At 49.3% G+C, this 9,545-nt stretch overlaps 1 protein-coding gene across 1 annotated transcript; it reads right to left on the reverse strand.

Annotated features, from left to right (window-relative positions):
* Nucleotides 1-7,415: 7,415 nt before the first annotated feature.
* Nucleotides 7,416-8,898, reverse strand: EI90DRAFT_3017576 (peptidase S8/S53 domain-containing protein; the record flags this gene model as incomplete). Its single annotated transcript, XM_039057123.1, has 4 exons — nucleotides 7,416-8,096; nucleotides 8,156-8,484; nucleotides 8,533-8,633; nucleotides 8,687-8,898. 4 exons carry the CDS (start codon nucleotides 8,896-8,898, stop codon nucleotides 7,416-7,418), a joined length of 1,323 nt encoding a protein of 440 aa, XP_038914460.1.
* Between the last annotated feature and the right edge of the window lie 647 nt (nucleotides 8,899-9,545).

The following is a 9,545-nucleotide window of genomic DNA, read 5'->3' on the forward strand; positions in this document are numbered from 1 at the left end:
TGGGCCCATGAATGATGGGACCAAGCAGAGCAGAGCTAACGGAGTTACTCGTTAGCCAACTGAATATTACTGACAAGTCAAGTTATGGGTTTAGCAGAGTGATGGCTATAACCCAGAAACGGAAAGGAGGGATCGGCCCAAAGGTAGGCTTGCAGGGCAAGCAACTAAATTGCCCAGCAGAGGCGGGAGTGCACTAGGGGACATTGGAGCTGTCCAGAGGCCTTCAGGGCTCCATACTAAGGGAGGCATAGGTAATATATTGGATTGAGGGGGTGGTGACCATTGAGGGAGTTGGAGGTGATTGCAGAATATGGAGGCTCCGAGGTTAGTGATGAAGGAGCGGAGGTAATCCGGAAGGACTGGAGGAAGTGGAGGGTGATGGCCATGGATGGATATGACATGGTCCGTGATCTGGATCTCCAGGTCCAGGGGGACCTTCGTTTGCTGGATAGTGAGGAACACAAGGGGGAACAGGTCCACAATTGTCAGGATCGAGTCTCTCCTTGACAGGTCCCAACTCTGTCTTCCTTCTGGCTTTCAGGCCTCTCACAAATTCCGTGTAACCCACGTTCTCCTTGGGGTTCTCAAAAGTGTTGGTCTCTCGATGAAGTGTTATGAACAGCATAGACAGTTCGTCTTGGGGTAGCATCCCTGCAGTGACATTGATACTGGGTCTAGGTGCCAGGAAGACCCTAGCCGGCTGAGTGCATTTACGAATGAAAGTGATCTCCTTGGAAGGAGATATAAGATCCTCATATGTGGTCCATCCCAATGGGGAACTTCAGGTTGACAAGTGGGTCGCATTTCAGTTGACCACACCTCCTCAACTTGCCCAGGGTCCATAAAGTTGGCAGGCATGGCATTAGCCAACCTAAGACCACTCATATGTGACTCATCAAACTCCCATGAAGGATGAGCAACTTTCTTGATGGTATCAAAATGTTACTCGAAGGAGTTGAAACACTGGTCCAGGAAGTTCCAAGCAATGCTGAACTCCTTGGGCAACGACCATCCTCTGATGGTGAATATAAGGGCGAGGTCGCCTTGGGGATCCACTACGATATCACCTGTGGCTAAGTTGGCCTTGGTGGCAAGCTGGGTGAACTCGGTGATTTTCATGAATAGGTCGGTTAGCTTGACACACCAGACAGTCCTGAGTTGATATCTCAAAGGCTCCCCTTCGGGACTGGCTCCAACAGGCTCTTTCTCGAGATCAGCTGAGGCGAGACAATGCCAATTTCGTATATGTTTCATGTAATTATTTGAGTCCTCAAAAATTCCACCTTTGAATTCTCCAAGAGCATCAATGACTTTCCTGAGAGCTTGTTGTCTCAGGAATGTGCCAGGCAAAGAACGCACATCTTCACCGACTGGTGAAGTGTCTCTCAAGTTAGATTTACGATCCAACTGGCTGATCCTCGTGGGTTGGGAAGGAGGATACAATTCATGGGTCACTTGCACCAGGGTTGTCATATCCATACAACTCCAAACCTCCGCCCCTGATTCTGGACCTCCATCTCCTCCTCCAGAACTCCACATCCTCCACCTCTGGCTCCAACACAATGTCCAACACTACCTCCGGTCTGACTCCAGTTTACTCTGGGTCCAATCTCAACCTCGTACCTTCCAGACCAGAGCTTGTGATGCTCCACACCTCCACCTCCGGAACTCCGGTCACACCTCCACCCCCAGACTTTGACCTCCTCCTCCATCCTATCTCCTTGTATTCCTTATTGCATTTCATTTATTATGTCTCGCCAATATTCCGGACTTTGACTTCTGACTTCAGACCTCCGGAACTTACTCCAGACCCTGCAATCTCTACTGTATGGTGTCATTTAATCCTCTTGTTGCCTCTTCCTTATTTAGATGGCTGCTTCCTTTCCATATTAGTCAGCTGTCATTCCCCACAACCCACTCCACTCCTTCCCCTCTTGGCCTTGCCCTTTTGGGAAGCACCATAGAGTTCCAACCCTTGACCCTTGGGGTTGTTCCCTCATCCAGTTCCCCTTTGTCTCCTTCCAGTTCCCTTTGTTCCCTTTGGGTTTTATTTGTCCTCTGACTCCACTCCTGTATTATTATATATACACTTTGTACATAGTTTCCTGTACCCTTAGTCTGAAATTGATGACTAGAGAACCAGAATCAACTGGATTGTCCCCCCAAGAGACTCCCTCTGCTAACCTGAAATTAAGGACCACCTTAGACAACAAACCAACAGCACAGCGCTCCACTTGAGTCACTGAGGCCAAGGTCCCTCCTCCCTGAGTTGTCAGAACCATGCGGGGCCTCGCCGATGATAGCCGGCAGCAACCGAACGTTGGCCACTAAGAATATAAGTGTCCTACCCACGACCGAGCTTTAGTGAGGGTCAACCTCACCAATCTCGAGGTCGAGGCTAATTAGGTGAGTGGGCTGGGATTTCGGCTTCAATGACTCAGGAAGGAGTGTTGTGCCTCGTTCTCAACGTGGTCCTGATACTTCAGAAGGTGGAGGTCTTACAAGGAGCAGAGGTAAGCTAGGGGGGGATTCTAGTTAATTTCAAACTACAGTACAAGCAATAGTTACAAGCTGTATATAAGTGCTAGAGAACTGAATAGAAAGTAAGTCACCAGATCTTGCAGAGATTGCAGGCAGAGAAAAGAAAGAGGAAAACAAACAAGAAGCACGTTTGTTACAGGAATGGGTTCCAGGGAACCCAACCTGAACTGTTTGGCTCACTAATGGAGGTGGCTGTATAGCCATCAGAGGGAGAGTGGAATGGGATGAGTGTCTGGAAGTACAACCTGTGGGTTGGCCAACAGTAACTTGGTGCTCCTGGGAGTGTACCGGTAGCGAGTATGATGTGGGCTCCTTGAGGGAGCCTCCTGGCTGTCTGCTAATGGGGACTTGGTGCTCCTGGGAGCGTGCCAGTAGTGCAGGATACTGGGACTCCCAAAGGGAGTCACCCAGTTGGTGGCTATCGGTGACTTGGCGCTCACGGGAGCGTACCGGTAGCGGGAGTTGTTGGGGAAAGCGGGCTGATGGACCAGTGCACGGTAGTGGGTGACCGTGGGAAGTGGGACCTGCAGGTGCGTGGCCAGGCATCCTGGAGCTGCCTGGACCATATCCCTCTCCTAAGGAGGTGGGATAGGCTACAGTTCCTGAAAGGGAACTTCTGGTTGGATGGGAGTGACCGCTCAACCACCTGGTGGACTGGTGGGAGCGGGCTGCAGGAGGTTGGGCATGGGAATGCCCTCCTCATTGTGGTTTTGTCATGGAGAGGATGGATAGGGAGGTGGACATGGTTCCAGGGTTACAGGTTGAGTTTACAGTGGTGGCACAATGGTGAAGATGTTACAATCGCAGTACAAGGTTTGTGGGTTATGTATTCGATAATGAGAAAACATTTTCAGCATCTGCCTTACACATCATATGACTTCTAACTATCTAATATAAAAGTTATAATGGTCAAGGGAAGTCCCTTGAAACTCAACAAATCCCCCAGCCAGCACCAAAACCCGGTGGGAAAGCTTGGCATGGGGTTTGATGGAGAAGTAAACTGGGGGGAGGCCCTGGGTCCACCCATGGACCATAAGATTCTAGTCTATATCCATAACAATGTTGTTAGAATGGGTGGATTCGGATGACTCCGGAGTGGAATCGGAGACTTAGCGTGGAAGGACCTTGGCCTCAGCGACTCAGGCGGAGTGCTGTGCCATTGCTGGTTGTCCTGGGGGTCCCTAATTTCGGATCTAGCAGAGGGAAAGTCTCTTGGGGGGAATTCAGGTCGATTTCGGACTGAGGTTACAAGTTACTAGGTACATTGTATATAAGGAGGGGTCCGGAATCAAAAGGAACAAGGGTAGGACGAAAGGAGACAAAGGGAGATGGAAAGAGGAACAACACTGAGGGTCAAGGGTTTGACTCAATGGTGTTTCTCAAAGGAGGAATGAAGGGCCAAGGCCCAAGGAGGAAGGAAGGAGGATGGGAGTGGGGAATGGCCAGCTGACTGAATAGAAAGGAAGCAGCAGCCCAAATAGGGATGAGGGAGTATAGCGGAATTGAATGGAGCAATGCAATAGTTGCAAGGTCCAAGGTAAGTCCGGAAAGTCCGAACTCGGAAGTTAAACTCCGGAATATTGGCAAACATAATTAAATGGAATGAGCTAACCAATACAATGGGTATAAGCGGAGGTGGGGTCAAAGTCCAAGGTCGGAACTAAGACCAGAGGTTCCGGAGACAGAGACGTGAACAGGATTCCGGAGTGGAGGTCCGGAGTCGGGAGCATAGGTGTTGCATGCTCATCTGGAAGGTGTCGAGGATGAGGTCAGACCCGGAATGTTCTGGAGTCGGACTGAAGCTGGTGTTTGGAGCCGGAGGTGGGGTAACCTCTTGGGAGTCAGCAAGGAGGAGGTGACAGAAGGGGTGATGTTCGGTCCAAGATGAGTATCGGAGCGGACGGAGATAGGGTAGGAGAAGGATGGGAGGGTGGAGGTGGCATGAGGGGTGAGGGGTGGTGTGGTGTCGGGTCCAAAGGTGAATATCGGAATGGACAGCGGTAGGGTAGGACTCTGGAAGTCAGGTTCGGAGTTCCGGGAGCCCGGAGCGGGGGTCGGGATTGTATGGATATGACACACGTGGTTGAAACAGCAAAGGTCAAACATGACCTTCACCACGAGATAACAAGGTGCAGCAAAACATGGGACAAAAGGTCACAGCACTCTGCACTGCTAGGTTGTTCAATGACAATTAGGGGAGGGGTTGTTGAGACAGGGTGGGGAGTGGTTAGACAGTGACAGGCAGTGAGCACAGTGTGCAGGGAGTGTTTGGGTGCGGGAAAAGGTCAGGGAGGAGGTCATCTGACTCCGGGGAATGCCGGGTCGTGACATGAGTCCCTTCTCCACTTCTGGACAATTATGTGCTCTATAACAGATGATACATAAGTCACAAGTCGAAGACTCACGACTTCGAGTTCTCATGGCAAGAACTGCCAGAAGACTCAATGTAACCAGGCATATAGCACATGTTGAGAGTAGTACACACCCACATCAGCTGAGTCACAGAAGGGGGTTGTTACAAGGGACAACGCACAAGGTAGATTGTAGCAAGTCATGGTAGTTAGTGGGAACCACCTCCAGCAGTTTCCATACATGATGCCTGACTATCTACAAAATGAAATGGTCACAGGAAATCCCGTGAAATACAAACAAACCTTGGCCAGCACCAAAACCCCGATGGGGAAAGCTTTGCACAAGGGGGGGAATGGGATTGAATGGGAGAGGATAGTAGGGTATCGAGAGAGAGAGCAAGAGAGTGAGTGAGTGATAGAAGGGGAGGTCTTTGACAATATGACAGATATGGTTGTTGGAGACTCTATATCTGTAACACACAGTCACCAATTAATGATTATATGATATATTAATTACATAGTCTGCAATTTCCTGTGCAGTATCCTTGTGCTTTCTGAAGAAATGTCATTGCAGAAATAAGTGATATAACACCCTACATGTTCACATATTTCTGAGATATGCCTTGGGGTGAATTCAACCTGTCAGATTAAGGGTATTTCTTGAAAAACAGATTTTAGGATCACCATCAGAAATTTCTCAGAAACATGTGGTATGTAACTAGGTATTTCTGACATGAAAATCACAGCTTGAAATGCTGTGAATTCCCATCATTGTTGTTCAGCCCTGATCATGTGGATATTTCCTTTTGTGCTCATCTCAGAGGGGTTTTGTAGGTTTTTGTTAGAACGGGGCGGAAACGGACGACTCCGGAGTGGAATCGGAGACTTAGCGTGGAGGGACCTTGGCCTCAGCGACTCAAGCGGAGCGCTGTGCCATTGCTGTTTGTCCATTTGGTCCTTAATTTCACAGTAGGTGAGCAGGAAGTCTCTAGGGGGCATTTCAGGTCGAGATTAGAACTGAGGAACTACAGGTTCTAATCTACGTGTATTTATAAAGGAGGATGGGGAGGACTTTAGTCAAAGCCCGAAATGACAAAATGGGGAAAACACCAAAAGGTACCGAATGATACCGAGAGGTACCGAAAGGTTCCGGACGATATCTAAAACAGGGAACCGAGGTGTCGGGCCAAGGAGGGCGGAGTTGGAGGCCGGAAAATGAATGGGGAAGACAAATGGGTAAAGGGGGTTAGCCGACTGAATGGTAGTAAGAAGGTAGTCGTGCTAAGAATGGAAGATGACTAATAAGTGATAGTGTGAAGGAGATCACCGAAAGATGCGGTTAGCTCCGAAAGCGGAGTTGCATATCTGAAGGATGTTGGGCGACTCCAATAAATGAAGTGGGTGAAGGAATGGTTTAAGGGTATGTCACGGGATGTCGGAGGTCCGTCAGGATATCGGAGCAAATCCGGGGTCTCCGAATGTTCCGACTCGGGACCGGGGTTCCGGGATGGGAGTAGCCAAGGTTCGGTGTGCTGCAACCAGACCGGAGCTGAGACAGTCAGGAGGGAAGGTGACTTGGAGAGTGGGGAGGCATGGTGTAGGGGATGGTGAAGTTGTTAGGAAGGTGTGATGTGGTGGGAGTGCGCGGGGTCGGGATTCCGGGATATGACAGTTTTCTGCCAAAGGCCCTGCAAGCTCAGCCATCCAGTTGAAGTTTTGTCTACTTTTCCACACAGTTAGATAGACCATAAAAGGGTAAGGATTACCTGAGTACAATGTTCAACTATGCTTGACATGCACTCTAGATAAGTCCTCAACATCAGCAAATGGTCATGGGAGTTTTGCTTCAAATGCTTTGAAAACAATCAAGTTCACTTCTGAAATATATTGAAACATGACACCTTTCTTAGAATGCTTTGGGGAATTGGTCAGTTTGACCAGCTCTGATGAACCTGCTGCTTCTAACTGTCCAACTTAATCCTGATAATTTCCTGATGAAGCTTACAGATTTCACATAGAGGTTCACACTTATAAACTACTGCACTGGCACGACCAACAACCTGGCTTCGGGATTTACCGGAGCCATAAATCAATTCAATTTTGTTAATTTTTAATTCAATCCCAGACCTTTGTGTGATGTGTGACAGGTTGTTGGTTGTGCCAGTACAGTATGCTTGACATCACACTCTAGCCTGACTTCACGCTCCCATTGCCTCAGTCTTCCCTGCACTGTTTAACATGTCTAATGAGAATAGGTGAACCGGAATATCCGGGAATATTCTACAGGTTACTAGGTGCCTGCATATGCACTGGGCATAGAAGAGCCTGGAATGTTGAGGAGTATAAATATGGGCGCTGGAGTGCTGTGTGTATTTTAGTCACAGTTTCTTTGTTCTCATTTCTATATTACATCTGGACTGCGAGTGGGCCGCTGAACCGGGTTGCCATATTTGGAACACCGCGTTTACAACAGGTGAAAGATTGTGAAACAGACCATGCAGTGTGTACATCTAGAATCAGAAGTCACGGCCAAGCTTGTACCAGCAAATCGGTGGTTCCCACTGGTAACGGGTGTTTGACTGCCCGTATGGCACGCCTCTTCAATTCGGCAGCTAGCTCGGCAGGAGACATATCCTTATACATAGGTTGACCTAAAGCACGGGCTAAGTTGGACGCAACTAACGCAGCTGCCGGGCCAGTGCCACTCATTCTCCGCGTTTGGCTTAAACCCATCCCCCTCCAAGCACTTAGAATGTTGGAACCCGGGGCGAAAACATCGACGACCTCTCCGTAGTTGGACACGGGTAGTTTTGCGTTTGAGCAGTCAACAGCGCCAACGGTGATAGCTCCGGGAGCAGATGCAGGACTGTGGAAGCTTGCGTCGTCGTTTTCATTCCCAGCAGAAGCTACCACGTGCAACCCATCGCTGGTGGCACGGTCGATGGCGTCGTTAATCGCCAGATTGAAAGGACCGCTGGCGGTTATCAGAACGATGGTCGGAAGATCAGGAGTCAGAATAAATTGGCGATGGGCAAATTGGAAGCTTGCGAGTAGGTCGGCCCAAGCGACAACAGAAGGGTCCCTGCAGATCTTGAGTGAAATGGCGACGGCGCCGGGCGAAACGCTATAAGGGCTCCCCACTGTCAGCCCGGCCATATATGTGCCTTCGCCGTGAGTGTCCACGTGGGTCGCGAAACCGAAGGCCTGCGCGTGCAAGCAGGGATGAGTGAACATATATGGTGGAGTGCATAAGAGATACGCACCGGACCATGACTAACCCGACTTAGATAGCCACCATGACGATCAGGTTCATCACTCTCGAGGCTGATATGATTGAGCAGACATCCACTATTCAATATAAAAATCATCACTTCTTTCCCGTTTACGCGCCGTGCTTCGAGTCCAACCGGACCATCCTCATCCTCCATCTCAACTGCAGCATCGTCACGCTCTGCCGCATCCCTCTCATTCACGTGGTGGAGGTAACTGTCACTGGAAGCTATGCCATCAGCTTCGACATAGTCAACTTCGGGGCAAATGAGAATGCGACTAAGGGATGTTCCAGCAGCGTGTGCGGAGTAGCCGTTCAGCACTACGAAAGTTAGCATATCGGGGGAGGGGGGGGATGATACTGACTTACTTTCATACCGGTAAGTGACTGAGAATTCAGACCCAGGGCTCCGGGTGGATATCCGAGTAATGCTCTCGATATGGTCTTCCAAATTTGCACCGGATTTCAGCCTACTACGTAGTAAATCAGCCAGTATTATGTTATGCCTGTGGGTGGGACATACACGATGTAGGAGTCGGGCTTTACTGGTCCCTTCGGCATCCTGATACGGACAGAGGCAGCAAGGGTTGAAGTTGTCGCAGTGGAAGTGAATATAATGATGAGAATAGCCGCAGTTGAGAACTTCATTGCTGTAGCCAACAGATGGGTTGTGAAGAACAGGGGCATTAGCAAGGAAGGACCGATGGCAAGCTGGAGGAATGTCCAAAGAGCCATATATATAGTTTATCAGCACAATATACAACCAGATAGCCAACAGGCTGGTTCTTATGGATCAATTGGGGGAAATATGGAAAATCCCTCATCAAGAAATCTCTGAGGTTGATCCTGGTGATCCAGATCAATTGAACCTCCTGATATGCTCAATCAACAGGATCAGTGCATCAACAGAATTAGAACCCAGCATGCCCCCTGATCCAGGAAACTATGTAATGAGGGCATATAGAGGGGGCATCATTAGGATGTTGAATGGTGTCAAATACCATAGGACCGATGCAGATGCGGGCTCAACTAGGGGAGTTCTGGGGTGCTAGGTAGTATGCTGATGCTGTTCCGGAGGTTGTTGCAGTCTGCATGTGGTACAAGATCCGTGAAGGATGTGGCCTCAGCAACTTGGAAAGGGAGCACTGTGCCTCCATTTACATCTCAGGGGTCCTTAATTTCAGAGGGGGTTATCTTGTATGGGGGGGAACTTTGGAACTAGGGTACAAGGTTTACTAAACTACATCATATATAAGTGTCAGAGACTGGAATTACTGTCAGAGTTGGAGACTGTCAGAGTGCTGTCAGAGTGTGCATGTGCAGATGTGTGGGTGGAGCAAGTGGTGCATCTGGAAGCACTGTTCAGAGTTGGCAGAATGGGA

Source organism: Cantharellus anzutake (genome assembly GCF_015039405.1).
Source record: "Cantharellus anzutake strain C23 chromosome Unknown EI90scaffold_34, whole genome shotgun sequence".
NCBI classification, from domain to species: Eukaryota; Fungi; Basidiomycota; class Agaricomycetes; order Cantharellales; family Hydnaceae; genus Cantharellus; species Cantharellus anzutake.